We start from the raw sequence: 16,094 nt of genomic DNA, 5'->3' as shown, positions 1-16,094 counted from the left end.
AGAATCGTGGAAACAGAAATCTAAAATAATAAATTATAATTTCGATAAAATCGATTTCGGTACAATCGATTTTTACAAGCAAAAATTATTACTTTAATGATATTTATACAATCAAATATAATTCGACCGCGACGCTTTATCTCGTTCTATTTTTCAATTATTTAAATATAATTTAGATTCAAAACGCACAGCAAAACAATCGAATCGTATATATATATATATATATATATATATATATATATATATTATTTATATTAGTTTTATATATGTCATTTATATATATACATATATATATATATATATATATATATATATTTTTTTTTTTTTATATTCAGATCAAATTATATACTACTTGTTTTCCATTTTCTCGATAATAATTCTTTCTCTCTCTCTCTCTCTCTCTCATTCTAAATTATTTACATTTTAAAATTAAATTAGTATAACACATATATATAAATATATAACATATATATAAACATTATGGATTTAATTTTAATATACTTAAAATATGTATCTATAATAAAATGTTCTTGTATTAATTAATACTTTTATATAGATAAGAAACCAATAATTTTTTTTCTTACTTTCTTATATTTCTTATTCTTCTTTAATTTTTTATATTTCTTAATTAATTAAAATTAATTTCTTAATTAATTATAATTAACAATAATTAATTTTTATAGTAATTACGATATAAAGTAAAATGTACAAATTTCACATGTTTATACGTCGCATTTGCGTCATATTTATAGCATGATATCATTCAGCATAATCCATAAAGACGATCAACGAACAGGAATCTGTCAAGATATGTAAATCGTCAAATTAGAAAAAATAATATAACCGGAAAGATTCGCGTGTTTATATTTCTCGTAAAAGAGTGTGACGTCGATTACGAATCATCGATAATAAGCCAACGAACGACTCTCTCTTGCTCCAGTCTTGATCTTACCTTCGCCAAACGAACACGAGCGTTCTCCCTACACCTACGAAACCGCACGTTGCTCTCGTTATACTGGCTCATTTACGGTCCAACGCGAGATTTCAGTGAGAGTAATTTTTATAATTCAGTATACACGTTATGTTGATGCAATAACGAATTTTTTCGTCGTATCGAATGTACAGATAAATTGGTGAATAGTGAAAGTATTTAATGAAAGAATATAAATAATTTTTTGTCACACATAAGATCAGAGAGAAATTTTCTCGTCAAACGTTCTTCATAACTTGTTTACTTTGCAATGTGTATAATTTAAATTTAAATAATAATCTTTTCGGATAATTTCTTACGTTTTTGAAAAATAATTAATTTTTATAATAAATCGAATCAGTGAGAGAAAATTATGAGAATAATTCTTTCTTATTATCTTTTGTCATTTTTTAACTTGATATTTTTTATTTTTAATAAATAAAAATCTCAAAATTTTTGTTATATATTTTCTACATTATAAGTTACATCTAAAAATTTATGAATGAATAATTGACTGAATTTGTATTCATAAAATTAAAATTCTAATTAATTTAATCGTTTACGATTAAATAGAGTCTTTTGTATTTTGTTAATGTAGAATTATTAATTAAGATATCAGTTAAGATATTAATTAAGATAGAATTATCAATTTTTTGTTGTTTGCGACATTCATGGAAAATAAAATATAGATTTATCAAACTATAAATTATGCTACACGTAGAAATTTTGCTACACGCAATTTTCCAAATGAATTAATCGCCGCTCAAATGGCAGTTGAAGTGAGCCTTAAAAATTATTTAATATAATATAGTATAAAATATATCTTAAATATGCTTTTATGTGTGTGTGTGTTGCTTATCAATTTCAATTTACAATTCTAAATTAAAAAAAGAAGGGAAATTTATTATTTATCAGAAGAATATTCTTTTTTAAATAGCAATAAGCTTTGGAAGTTTTGAAACTTTAACAGAACGAAAAAACAAAATTGAAAAATGCAGAAATATTCTATTTAATTTTTAAATACTTATGCTTATTAATTTGTTCTTATTTATTTTACATTAATAATAATAATGCTAGAATTTATACAGATTATTTTTTCTTCTTATTTCATAATTCTTCATTCATGTATCATTGATCTTGAAATTTTTTCCTTCACATCCTAACACTGTTATTATTTTGCTTTGAAAATCAGTTTTTCTAGGACGTGTTTGTAGTTTGATCGTAGTTCATTGAATCGTAATTGAAATCAATCGTTTGATGATGCAATATGAACATACAAATAATTTCTCTATAATTATGTAATTTGGTGTCCTAAGTCGAATTTAATATAAATATGATTTATTTTACTATATAAATTTGTAACTGTAATTTATATTATATTACATGTCTATTCGTATTAATTTATATTATACGTTTAACAATGTTTATACAGGTCGCAAAATCCGAGGCTGAACGATACTTCAGAACTTTGTCACAGAAATGTTGAGAGTCCGATCCATATCGATCCAATTGGGCTTCATTTGCCTCTTTATACTTAATCTACGTATCGTCTGTAGTTTATCATTAACAACGGTACGAAATGGCACGTTGATAGGTGCGACAATGCGTACTAGACTCGGAAGAGACATTCATGCATTCTTGGGAATTCCCTATGCTGCACCACCGATTAAAGAACTTAGATTCCAGGTAAGATTATCTGTTTATACCGCGAGCAATTACGTCTCTAGAAACAGAATAATCTTGAAATAGTCGGTCAAAAACCTGTAAACTTTCTAGTTTCGATTAATTCCTAATTGATTCGGAGGATATCTCTTCGTGAAAACGAGAATATCGATATATCAATACAATTGGAATGAAAGTAGTTTCAAAGTAATATTTATAATAAAGATCTTTTATTTCTTTAATTTTAAGCGAGTATTAATTCACTAGAATTTTTTATTTAAAGACTTAACAAAGAGTTATGAAATTTTTATTGTAGCAAATTAAAATTAAAAAAATATTTGACATATATATCTCGCTCTAAAATATTCCAACTTAAAACGATTTATAATATCCTCTAATTAATTTATACTCACCATCATTTTTAAAGAATATTATAGATACTTACCCAGGTTTATCATAATTTAAAAATGATTACGTAAACTCGTACGAACTGACCTAACTTGAAAGATTAGGATTTATAATTAAAAAAAAAAGAAATAGATAAGATTAAAGTGAAACAGAGTTAATTAACTAAACCTGCTTGCCTTAATGATCCTTAATGCATTTCTCGCGCAATCAGCAGCGTCAGGGACTTTCACACGACAATCACGTACAGCACGATCATATAGTAATAATAATAACGTAATAATAATAAAAACGCCGGAATTTTTTCTCCTCCGGGTTTACGCATCGTCAGTTCTTTTTTTCTTCACAATTAATACCGTCGCTGTTGCAACTAATTTGCGGCGACTTCGCACTTTCCTAAGCTGATTCTGAGTAATATTCCACGTGGCGTGCTCGGTCTTCGTTCCGCGGAAAACATTTTGCAATCAGATGAACGCGATGAATTTTTCCGAGCACGAGCCTGTTGTAAAAAAAAAGAACCTTAGTCTCGACAAATCTATATAGGGTATTTCAACATCGCATTTTATCGTCTCTTTATATTCACTCGACATTCTGCAGTTCGTCGTAAATGCAACTTGTGCATCGTCTAGCTTTGCATACATTATAGACGATTGTTAATATTATTACATTTCTAGTCAATCTAAATTCCGTTGCTTCCGTTGTGGAATTAGCAATTGCAATGTTTGTTCCATGTATATATAACTTCCTCTTATCATTAATATATTATAAAATACGAGAGAAGCAAATCATATAAAGAAATTCTTTAAAAATATCATTCCTTGGAAATATAATTATTTTTAAATTAATTATAAATATTATATAAGTGTTTTCTGAATATATAAATACAAAGTTAATATGAAATATATAAATACAAAATGTAAAATTAGGAAGAATTAAAGTATAAAAAATTATAAATATGAAGCTATATAATTTAATTTATTATAATTTCTAATTATAAAAGGAAAAGAATAGCACAATAAATGGTGCGTAAGAATTAATAGAATTTTAAATGTATGAAAAAACATAATTAATCAAATGTTTCGATCTTTTGTGGATTCTTCTTAATAGTGACAAAGGAACACTGAATTAAATTAAAGGAACAAGAATAAACGATTCGAGAATACATAAATCGCTGGTTGATATAAACAAAATAAAAGTCATATCAAAGATAACTAACATAAATTTAAAATCGAATGATAAAAAAAGATTAGAATAAAAATGGACTTACGTCACATAAAAACAACATTGTTTTTGCAAATGCGTTTTTTATCTAACATAAGTCCATTTTTATTCTAATTTTTTTATCATTCGGTTTTAAATTTATGTTTGTTATCTATGTATGACCTTTATTTTGTTTATCGATCAGCGATTTATGTATTCTCGAATGTAGTTATTTATTTTTTTTATTTAATTCAATGTTTTTATGAGAAGAATCCGCAGAGGATCGAAACGTTTGATTAATTATATGTTTTTTCGCACATTTAAAATTCTATTAATTTTTACGCACCATTTATTGCGTTCAGGCTGTAATGGCCTTTCTTTTCCTTTTTATGAGTTATTTTTATGAGCTTTGTTTTTTATCTTTTGAATACTTTATTATAGTTTAATTTATTATAATACAGATTGTTTAAAATTTAAAGCATATTCAAATCAGAATATTTATCACATATTTATGATTTTTGGAAAATGTAAATTTAGAACTACTTCGCGGCTGATGCATACACGTAATATATACGCACATATTATTGCGATGATTTATGATGTAAACACAATTGCAATTGATGAGATGTGAAAGACGCAAGATAGTCCTATCAAAACTCTTGCAGATATTTATAATAATGCAAGATGCAATACATCTTGCATACTTGAACAAGATTGCGGAAGTGACAGTCATTGAAATTCAATCGTTAATCTAAGCGAGAAACATCATGGAAATCATGCTAATAACATTTTGTTCGCATATTCTATTGGATATTCTATTGACCGTTTGCTTTCGTCATTTAACGAGCAACGAAGATTGCTCTTTGCATTTTACCTTTGCTCATTTCATAACATCACAGTATTTGTATTCAATGATGCCAATATAATATGTGATATACAGATATAAGCGAGAAAAAGAGAAAGAGAGAGATTATTTGATATTAACTTTAAATTCAGGAAGTTTAGAAATTTATCAATAAATATAAACTGCAATAATAGCGGAAATACAATTGAGATATGTTGACATAATTATTATTTTGTTGTGTAACAACTTTTGATATAAATTACATAGAATATTAATGTTAAACTTGTGGCAACGTATTTTTTAATTTTTTCTTAAATTTTCATTTATTTTGTTTAACTTTATTTACTTAATTGTCTCTACTTACTGTTATAATAAAAATTAAAAATAAAATAAGAATAAAAATAATAAAAATTTTTATAATAAAAATAAAAATAAAATAAGAATTTAAAACGTTTAAAAAAATTTTTAATGTATTTATTTTGAGGTCATTTCATCGTTATTTATTTTATCTATTATCGTGCTTATATATCGTAAAATATGAGTGTTTACTGTTTCTTTTTAAATTAAATTTTTCACATACATAGAAATCTCTTAACAAGTAAAGAAAAAAATATCTCGCACGTTTTGATTATTCAATTAATATTACATAATATGAGATAATAATGAAACATAATTCTTCTGATGTAATATTATCGAGCTATCTTGAATGAAAAAACATATTATTCATGCAAGCATAACAAGCGGTCATGCAACAACACACTACGGTTTTTTTTATTGCTGCAAGTCATGTACTGAAAAATTTTATATTTAAGAGGATATTTTATATTTAATTGCAATTAACATCACAAATAACATATCGAATTAAAATCACGTGTTGAATTCAAGATCAAGGCTTGAATTTGTATCAAGAGTTGTATTAAAAATATAACAATCAATAAGAATCTTTTCACAAAGATCTTTAATACCTTGTCAAGGTAATTTCTATTTAATTGTAAGAAATAAATGCAAGTTTGATAAGCAAGTTTATTTAATGTATCGCCGTAATATTGTTCTGCATCAGTAATGTCACAATTTTACTTACATAAGCATAAATCGCAAAACAAGCATTAATTAATTACAAAAAATAATTCTTTGAATAACGTAAAATATACATAGACAGGGCTATTTGTTGCCAAAAAAGCTCTTGTAGCTTATCTTGTCAAAACACTATAATAAAATATTTTTTTATCGAATACTTTTCGAATTATGAGGCTTGAAATAATTTCTTGATTTTTACATAAATCATAAAATATCTAGTAAAATATTTATTTTTCGATTATCTTACCCTAATACTTTTGTGTACAAAATAATGAGAGGAATCAATTGATGTAAAGAAAACACATAATTGTTTCGAAAAAAGAATGTAATTGTTAATTGCAAATCACATATTTTTTCTATTCACTTTGATTGTGAATCTCTATCAATCTCTTCAAAACGCCTCATTTGTTGGGATCGTGAAGCCTTTGCTCGCGATAAGTTTCGTTTCGACGCAAATGCACAGAAATGAGTCAAAGTCACGACGAATTAATGAGTGTTTTTTTCTTAAAGCCGCCGCAACCCGCAGCCGCCTGGAATGGTGTGCGAGCGGCTGTGGAAAACGCCGAGATATGCACGCAACGGAATATTTATACGTATCAGGAGGAGATCGTTGGCAGCGAGGATTGCCTTTACCTAAACGTCTACACGCCGCGACTTCCGCACTTCGGAGCGCCATTGTCCATCGATTCCCACCGATATCCGGTTATGATCTGGTTTCACGGTGGCGGATGGGTCACCGGTGCCGGTCATTCCGAATTTTACGGGCCCAAGTTTCTGCTGGATCACGATCTCGTCCTTGTCACCGTAAACTTCCGGTGAAGTTCCAATCTCGATTCCTCGATCGCGATTGAATTAATTTCTTACGCGCGGAATTGTAATCTTATATCAGAAAAAAATATTACGTAACTATGCAAAATTATGAAATAATTAATTGCAAATTATTATTACTTAATTGTGCAAAAGTATAACGCATAGATGATATGTTGATGACGAACTACTTTTTTAATTAGTTTGTTTTTTGTAATTAAAGGGGAAGGAGTTGTCACAAAAAAGTTATTACACAGTTTTATAGTTCTAGAAAATTAATTTTTAATTACATAAGTATTGGAAGCGTTAAAAACGTGTAGACTTCTTGCATTAGACTGGGACCATTGGGTTTCCTAAGCACGGAGGATCTAGAATGCCCGGGGAATTTTGGATTGAAGGATCAACAGCAAGCCATGCGATGGGTGCAGGAGAATATCGTTTCCTTCGGTGGTGATCCGAACAGAGTGACTCTTTTCGGCGAAAGCGCAGGAGGCGCGAGTGCTCATTATCATATGGTCAGCCCTCTCTCAAAAGGTAAGATCTCTGGCAAAATCTTCTTATAATAAATTACATTAATATCTATATAAAATTTATAAGTTATCTATATCGATAAAATACTTTTTTTCATTCCCTTTCTCTCTTGCTTCTTTATTCTTTTTAATTTTTCTCTACAATGTTTAAGTAATATTTATCTTTTAATATATTATATATTCTTTTCTTAATTATATAATATGCTTCACATTTTAACTTTTTTGTAAGATTTATTTTTAAAACGTTTTTTTTTATATTTTATATTTCATTTATTTTGTTTTATGTTTTATATTTTTTTTTAATTAGATATAATAAACTACACACACACATACACACACACATACATATATATAATTTAATAAATATAAATTTTTTTTAAGAAGAAATATATATATATAATTTGAATATTTTAAAGAACTAAATCATGATGAGATAAGAAAGATTGGGAGATAAAATCAAAGTATTAGCATGCACTTTAAATGAATAAAAGGAGGGAATAGATAATTAGTTACACTTCTTGCATACCATATTAATTAGTTTAATTTGCGTTATTTACTTCGAAAAACATCTCGATTGAGGCGTGAAAATTTTTTCTCATATGACATAACAATATATATACATATAATGTATCGATACAATCTTATTGCGAAAATTGATTTCCGATTCTGCATTTTATCAGGCGCGACTTCAACGTTAAAATATTCTTAATATCGTTGTCACATAAATTTCGATTTATAGCATAACTCAAGATCGCATTTTTTCCAAGAATATACGAGGAAATATCATATTTTATACTTGCGCTTTTTTCTTACAAGTCGTCAATATTGCTTAACATTAGCATCAACATTGCTTGACATTAGCAAATCTCGAACCTGTTTCAAGGACGACTGCATTACATCATCGTTTTTTCTATTTATCGTAGGAAACAAAAAAGATATTTAACGCAAATTAAAAAACTTTATATTGTATAATATGTAAAATATTGTATAATATGTTATTGTTATTACACATTTTCCCAACAGCATTACTGAAAACTATTAATGTTGAAAAAATGTATGCGTCTTATGAATTCAAAGGTGATTGAACCGCACATATAAAAAATATGTATTATTTAAAAAGAAACAAGAAACGAAACAAAAATAAAATTTAATGTATTAAGAAAATTAATATATATATATATATATATATATATATATATATATATATATATAAAATAATATATTAAAGGTAATAAAATGAAAATAAAATTGAAAAATATTAATTTAAAATTATATATATATATAAAATATATATATATAAAATTATATATAATAATTAAAATTTTAGAAAAGAATTTAATTCAACTTTTATGACAACAATATAAACGTTCAATGATGCTTTCAGGAACATTTATTTGTGTATTTTATTGTGTAATTCTTTTCTCGAAAATTTAATTATAAGAAAAAATTTTTAAATTTATATATATATATATATATATATATATATATATATATATATAAATTTAAAAATTTTTTCTTATAATTAAATTTTCGAGAAAAGAATTACACAATAAAATACACAAATAAATGTTCCTGAAAGCATCATTGAACGTTTATATTGTTGTCATAAAAGTTGAATTAAATTCTTTTCTAAAATTTTAATTATTTTTGTTAGAGAGAAAGAATTATCATTATACGTAATATGCAATGTATTATGCAATCAAGTATATGTGTGATCTGCAGTTTCTAGCAGAAATATATTCTGACTAGTGCAATATATTTTTATGAAATACGAAATGTTTACATTTTTTTGTAACACGCAGGTCTTTTTCACCGAGCTATCTCGCAAAGCGGTAACTTTTACAATCCATGGACTTTAACGCCACCGAGATCTGCCCGGAAGAAGGCCATGATTATGGGTAGAAATTTAGGGTGTAACACCGAAAATTCCGCAGAACTCATCAAATGTCTGCGAACAAAAACCGATACGGAAATTATTGGTACCGATCGTCTTTTCCAGGTAATTAAAAATTAATTCATATAAGTATAAATGAAATAAATATTTTTTGATAAATTTATCTCTGATAGTAACATTTCAATTAATATACGATATATAATGTTCTCCAAATAATAGTTTTTTGTTATAAAATTACATACATACAATATATATATATATATATATATATATATATATTTATATATATTTATATATTTTTTAACAAAATATATATATATATATATATATATATATATATATTGTTAAAAATATATATAAATAAAACCAGTTACCGTAAATTTTAAAATTAAAATTAATCGAGGCAATTAATGTGTACGAAAGCGGATGATTAAATGATAAAAAAATCTTTTAAATTACAATTATAGATTATTTTATTATGTTCGAACAAAAAATTTGATTATACTTCTAATTTACTGCGGTTTTGTGAAAATTGAATGATATTAATGTCATCTTATTCATCAAATCTCGAAAAAAATATAATTGATTTCAATTCTGTATGTTAAATAAATTAACATAATTTATTTTTATAAATTAATTTCTCTGTTTATTTCTCAGGTCTTGTATTTTTCACATAAATATATCTTAGAATGTGAGTGTAACATTTAATGGAATGCAATAAATGTATAACATATTCAATCAATTGCTGGTATTTAATCTGAATATTTTATATTTCAACGACTTCTTGTTACATAATTTCTCTGTGTCGTTTTGACAGCTATCCGAAGGCATTCATTTAGCTGTCAATCGTGCGTGCATGTGTATATCGCTTGTCGCACGTTGCATTGCATAAAATTTATAAATATTTTCTCTTTTATAAATCTAATAATATATATATATATATATATATATATATTAATTTATAAAAGAAAATATTTATAAATTTTATGCAATGCACGTGCGACAAGCGATATACAATGCACGCACGATACAGCTAATGAAGCTTCGATAGCTGTCAAAAACAAAAAAATTATGTAAAGACGTTGAATATAAATATCAGATTAAATACCAGCAATTAGAAATATACATTTATTGCATTCCATAATTACACCAATCTAAATATATTTAGTGAAATAAAAGAGAAATAAAAAAAAAAAAAAAAAAATTAAATAAATACAGAATTGAAATCAATTATATTTTTTCGAGATTTGATGAATAAGATGACATAATATCATTCAATTTCACAAAACGAGTAATTAGAAGTATAATCAATTTTGTTAACATAAAATATCTATAATTGTAATTAAAGATTTTATCAATATTATATATATCTTTTAAGTAAAGATTACGTCAGAGAATAATAATAATTGACAATTTAAATCAGATTTCGTTAGAATAATAAAATTAATAATTTAAATAAAATTATATTATAAATAATAAATATATATATATATATATATATATATATATATGGATCACATTTATTATTTATAATATAATTTTATTTAAATTATTAATTTTATTATTCTAACGAAATCTAATTTAAATTGTCAATTATTATTATTCTCTGACGTAATTTTTACTTAAAAGATGATTAGGCGCATAAATCGAGTCTGACCAGCAATATTCGCATTTTGTACGCGTGAAATGTTTGCTGAGAATGATTTATGCGCATTCATGCGTTAAAAGCGTAACTAACCATGAGCTCTATATCTCTGCGCGTGCATCAGTTTCAGAAATTATATATGCTTACAAAATATCGATATGGTTGAATAACAATGATCCTTTGGACAGTTACGCAAAGTGGCTTTATCCCAGTTTGAAATCGACACATTCCGATGCAAAATTCAGATGAAATCGAAAAAATTGATTACGATAAGAGACTGTACATATTTTCGGATGTTTATTTTCTTAAAAATGAGAAATTGATATTTTATAGTTATATATGTCAATCAATGTATAGAACAACAAATACATTTTCCTGACAATCGTTTGCAATGTAACAAATATTACTTGTTTGTTGATTATTTATTTAATAATGACATAGAAATTTTTCCAAGATTATTTTCTTACACATATTTCACGTGATATGTTTCGCGTGCGAGTAAAGATAATATATTATTCAAATGCGAGAGAGAGATATATACTGGATAAATATATTTAAAGTTCTGGCGATGCGGGAAATCAGTTTAGAGAAACGCGCATGTTGATTTGCATACGTGCATGTTTTCCGTATGTTGCTGGCATTTTTATTCACACCTGAATCACGTGTTACTGTTGGCTGAAATAAAGAAAAACAAGTCGCAAGGGAATAATAAACACGAAAAATCATCTATAACGTTATCGTGATGGCTAATTATCCATAAGAGAAAATTTTCCTAATCTTTTTCCAAATGCGTTATTTTACATATTTTATCAACTATTCACATGTTTAGATAAATTTAATTGATTTAATAAACGCGATACACACATTACAGATTACTACGAATTAAAGACCTGTTCAATATTTTTAAACTTGACTTAATTTTGCTTTTTATTCATATTTAATAAAACTTGTTTATCTCTGATTTCCTCTCTTTCTGTTTAGAACTTTCTGTTAATCAATCTTTTTAATCACGTTACACTTTTTTACTGTCAAAGTATTACTTGCTTTTCTATAAAACATATGCTATTATTCTAAATAAATTTTCTATAATTATTTTAATTTAATTATCTGTGTTCTATGTCGCAGCATTATGGTTATTGTCCAATGATACCCTTCAAACCAGTAATCGAGCCTAAACACGTAGGTGCTCTTTTGACGGAAGATCCATTAATTTCCGTGCGACAAGGTCGTTTAGCTGATATACCTTGGATGACGGGAATAACATCTGAAGAAGGAACACTTAAAGTAGCAGGTGAAAGAGTAATAGTCTCCAATCTATATCGCAAAAATCAAGAAAAAACGTGACATTATTATTTTAAAATTAGAGATTATTATTTTAGAATTAAGAATTATTATTTCGGAATCCGAGTAGAATAAAATAATTATTCTCAGAAATATTTAGAAAATTTTAAAAATAATTTTTAGGACAAGAGAAGAGAAGAATTGCTTGCTTACATAAAGCTTTATAAAGGTATTGGCTTTAGATCTCATAAAATCCATTATCCGCTTCTACATAGATATGTAAATGCAGTTTTAGATATAACTTTCTTAATCACAATTTATTATACATTAATTAATTAAATCTGCTTGACACAAGCATTATGAAATTTCGCATAAAAAATGATATTTTATGATATAAAATTGTTTTTAATTAAACAAGCAATAGAAGAGAATACTTATATATGTTAATGTTATAGGTATCTACGGACGAGATCAGAACGAACATGTGAAGAAATTGAATAATGATTTCCACAATGTTGCACCTCTCAGCTTGTTTTACGAAGAGCGATATGATCTTCGAGATACGCAATTTCGAGATGAGATGAGCACTAATATCCGTGAATTTTATTTCGGCAATAAAGACATCGATCAATCTGAGGAAACTAGATTTAAAGTCATTGATGTAAGTCCAAATAATTAAATAATGAATAATATAAAGAATTGAAGGAAGGAATAGAGTTTTTTATTAATTAAATAACGATTTTGACATCTATAGAAAATAAAAAAATATGTATATCTGATTTAATCTGTCTAATAAAAAGAAAATGCTTTAAACTAAAATTTAGAAAATTAAAATTGCTATTAAATTTTTTATTACGGTTTTGCTTCTTGATATATTTTAATCGACAGTTTATTTGATGAAAATTTCGGATAGGTAGCGCCTCGACATATCGAAAGCAGAGACTTTCAATTATCGAGTCCAGTTCTTTAATTCTCTATTAATCTAATGGCTCATTAATGTGCCTTTGCAGATGTATAGCGACGCGTGGTTTAATCACGGTACTCACGAAGCTGTTCAAGAATTTATTGCGAATCAAACTTCACCGATTTATTACTACTATTTCACGTACAGAGGAAGCGCGTCTTTCAGTACAATATTCGGTGATACCGAGAAAAATTATGGAGTATCGCACGCGGATGAGCTGCAGTATTTATTCCCCGTGGGTGAACAATTGTTCAAGGATACGGAGTTGTCTAATGAGGATCATAAGATAATCGATATCATGACCCAACTATGGTACAATTTCGCAAATTCCGGGTAAGTGTTAATATTTTTAGCAAAGATAGGATTTATATTATTAAATAAAACAAGATATCACGATTGATTTCGTATAATATATCTATTAAAATTTACATCATAATAAAATTTCATTATTTCTAACATCAGAACGCATGTATATATATACACGGTGGGCCATTTTAATCGATGCACTCGAATATCTCGAAAACAGCACTCTTCAGAAAGAAATGTTTCAAACAAAAATTGTAGGGTGTGAAGGAGGACATAAGATGGTATCATTGGTTTGACCTTGGAAAGTCATTTGAAGGTCACATAAAAGTCACCTTCAATTTCTTAAATTGAACCCACTATTTTTCATTACATATTCTTGTAGCTTATCTCGAGAGCTTTCCAAAACACTACAGACAAATGTTTTTTCATTAAGTACTTTTTGAGTTATAAGGTTTCAAAGTTTGCAGTACTTCGATATAAAATGCAAAATATCTCGTAAAATATTTAGTTTTCGGTAGTCTTACCCTAATACTTTTATGCACAGGATAATGAGACAAAACTATTGGTGCAAAGAAAACGTATGATTGTTTATAATAAAAAATGTGTAATTTGCAATGCACTTTTTGTTGACTTTCCAAGGTCAAACCAATGCTACCATCTTATGTCCCCCTTCACACCCTACAATTTTTGTTTGAAACATTTCTTTCTGAAGAGTGCTGTTTTCGAGATATTCGAGTGCATCGATTAAAATGGCCCACCGTGTATATATATATATATATATATATATATATATATATATATATATATACATGGGACTGAAAAGATCAGTGCAATATATATATATATATATATATATATATATATACATGGGACTGAAAAGATCAGTGCAATAAAATTAATCTTCATCAGGATAATATTTGGATTAATAATATACATTTTTTCAGCAATTTTATGTTATAATTATTATATATTAAATTATATTAAATATATTAAATTAATTAATGCTATAATTATTATTATATGTATAATGGATTTATAATAAATTTTTCTTTTGACATACGTTGAAATAAAAAAGATGCATCAATAAAACACATAATGTAATAAAAATAACTTTTAGAAATCCGACGCCAAAGGTTACAAAGTTAATTCCCTTGAAGTGGAAACCGGTGAAAACAAGTTCTTCACCGGAGTATCTATATATAGGAAATTCGACTAAGATAATTATGGATAGTAATCTTCTCTCCAAGAGAATGACATTCTGGGATGAGCTAACACATCGAATGAAGTTCCATGGTGCGGATATAAGGAATTTTAAGGACGAGTTGTAATTTTCAATTTTATTACTCGCATACATTTTTATATATCGTACAAAAAGATTCTTCATTTGATTGTAAAAAATCCAAAGCTGAGATCTCTTAAGAAGTCTTAAAAACTGATTTTGAAAAATTATTTTTAAATCTCTTTTTGCTGGAAAATTCATTCAATTAAATTTCAATTAAAACTTTATAAACTACTTAGGAATTTTATTATAAAATTTTATTTTAAAATTATTTTAAATACATATTTCATAAGATATGAAATCGCATAATGTGTTTGCAAAGTTTATTCTTTCTATTTTTTAAGCCTGAACGTTTTTTTATTATTAACAATGCATATTTTTATCATATGAGTACATAAAATAGAATATTTAAGTAATTTTTATAATCTTTTTTAAATAATTTCTTAAAAACAATTGCGAAATAAGTACATGCTTTGGTATTTTAATTTTTACAATAACAATATTAATTAATCTAAAATTATTAATTATTCCTTTTTATATAATAAAAGAAGTAAAATTTAATAGAATACATGACAAATATTAAAATACACAAATTGTATAATATTATTTGTAAGTATAATATTATTTTTGTTAGAATTCCATGAACACTAAGATAATATATCTATAATAAATAGAAAGAAGATATAATATTTATAGATAATCAGTCCTCTTGTGTCCATCACATTTTTTTATATTACACGTTTATACATAGACAACCACATATATATTTAATTAATAATTAATTTATATTATGTCAGTTCGAATAACATACTAAACGTGTGACATATAAGCTTTTTGATAATCTTAATATAAATTTAATTTTTAATGCATTTTCTATTAAAAATAAATTACAAATTTTGAAATATTTGATAACACATCATTAATATCTTGTGTGCTGCAAGCACGATTTGTGATATCAAAACAAAACTTCTTAAAAGTCTTCGAATTAAGAGAATAAATTACTTTTTTACATAAAAAGTCTTTCTATTAATTAGAAGAATTAAAATACATAATTTGTAAATTTTTATTGAACTTAATCTGACAACAAACTTTTAAACTCTCTTCTTAAATTCTAAATTCGATAAAGCAATGTTAAGTCAATCAAAAAACCAAATCAATCTATTGTATCTAATTCAATACAAAACTTCTGATATTTTATTTTAATCTACTTCTCTATTTCAATTTTAATTT

At 26.0% G+C, this 16,094-nt stretch overlaps 1 protein-coding gene across 3 annotated transcripts; it reads left to right on the top strand.

The window, feature by feature from the left end:
• The first annotated feature begins 922 nt into the window (after positions 1-922).
• Positions 923-15,065, top strand: LOC105258249 (esterase FE4). 3 transcript variants are annotated; one of them, XM_011269394.3, is made up of 9 exons: positions 923-1,047; positions 2,403-2,656; positions 6,669-6,973; positions 7,300-7,499; positions 9,298-9,494; positions 12,160-12,325; positions 12,771-12,976; positions 13,326-13,612; positions 14,703-15,065. In XM_011269394.3, exons 2-9 carry the CDS (start codon positions 2,450-2,452, stop codon positions 14,911-14,913), a joined length of 1,779 nt encoding a protein of 592 aa, XP_011267696.1. In that variant the 5' UTR covers positions 923-1,047; positions 2,403-2,449; the 3' UTR covers positions 14,914-15,065. The 3 variants fall into 3 exon arrangements, with proteins under 3 accessions (XP_011267696.1, XP_011267697.1, XP_011267698.1); XM_011269395.3 differs by having other exon boundaries at positions 926-1,053; XM_011269396.3 differs by lacking the exon at positions 923-1,047 and adding an exon at positions 1,080-1,133.
• The last annotated feature ends 1,029 nt before the right edge of the window (positions 15,066-16,094 follow it).

Source organism: Camponotus floridanus, unplaced genomic scaffold (genome assembly GCF_003227725.1).
Source record: "Camponotus floridanus strain SB8 unplaced genomic scaffold, Cflo_v7.5 scaffold3, whole genome shotgun sequence".
NCBI classification, from domain to species: domain Eukaryota; kingdom Metazoa; phylum Arthropoda; class Insecta; order Hymenoptera; family Formicidae; genus Camponotus; species Camponotus floridanus.
Note: the sequence above shows the minus strand (reverse complement) of the source record. Positions and strands in the feature narration are given on the sequence as shown.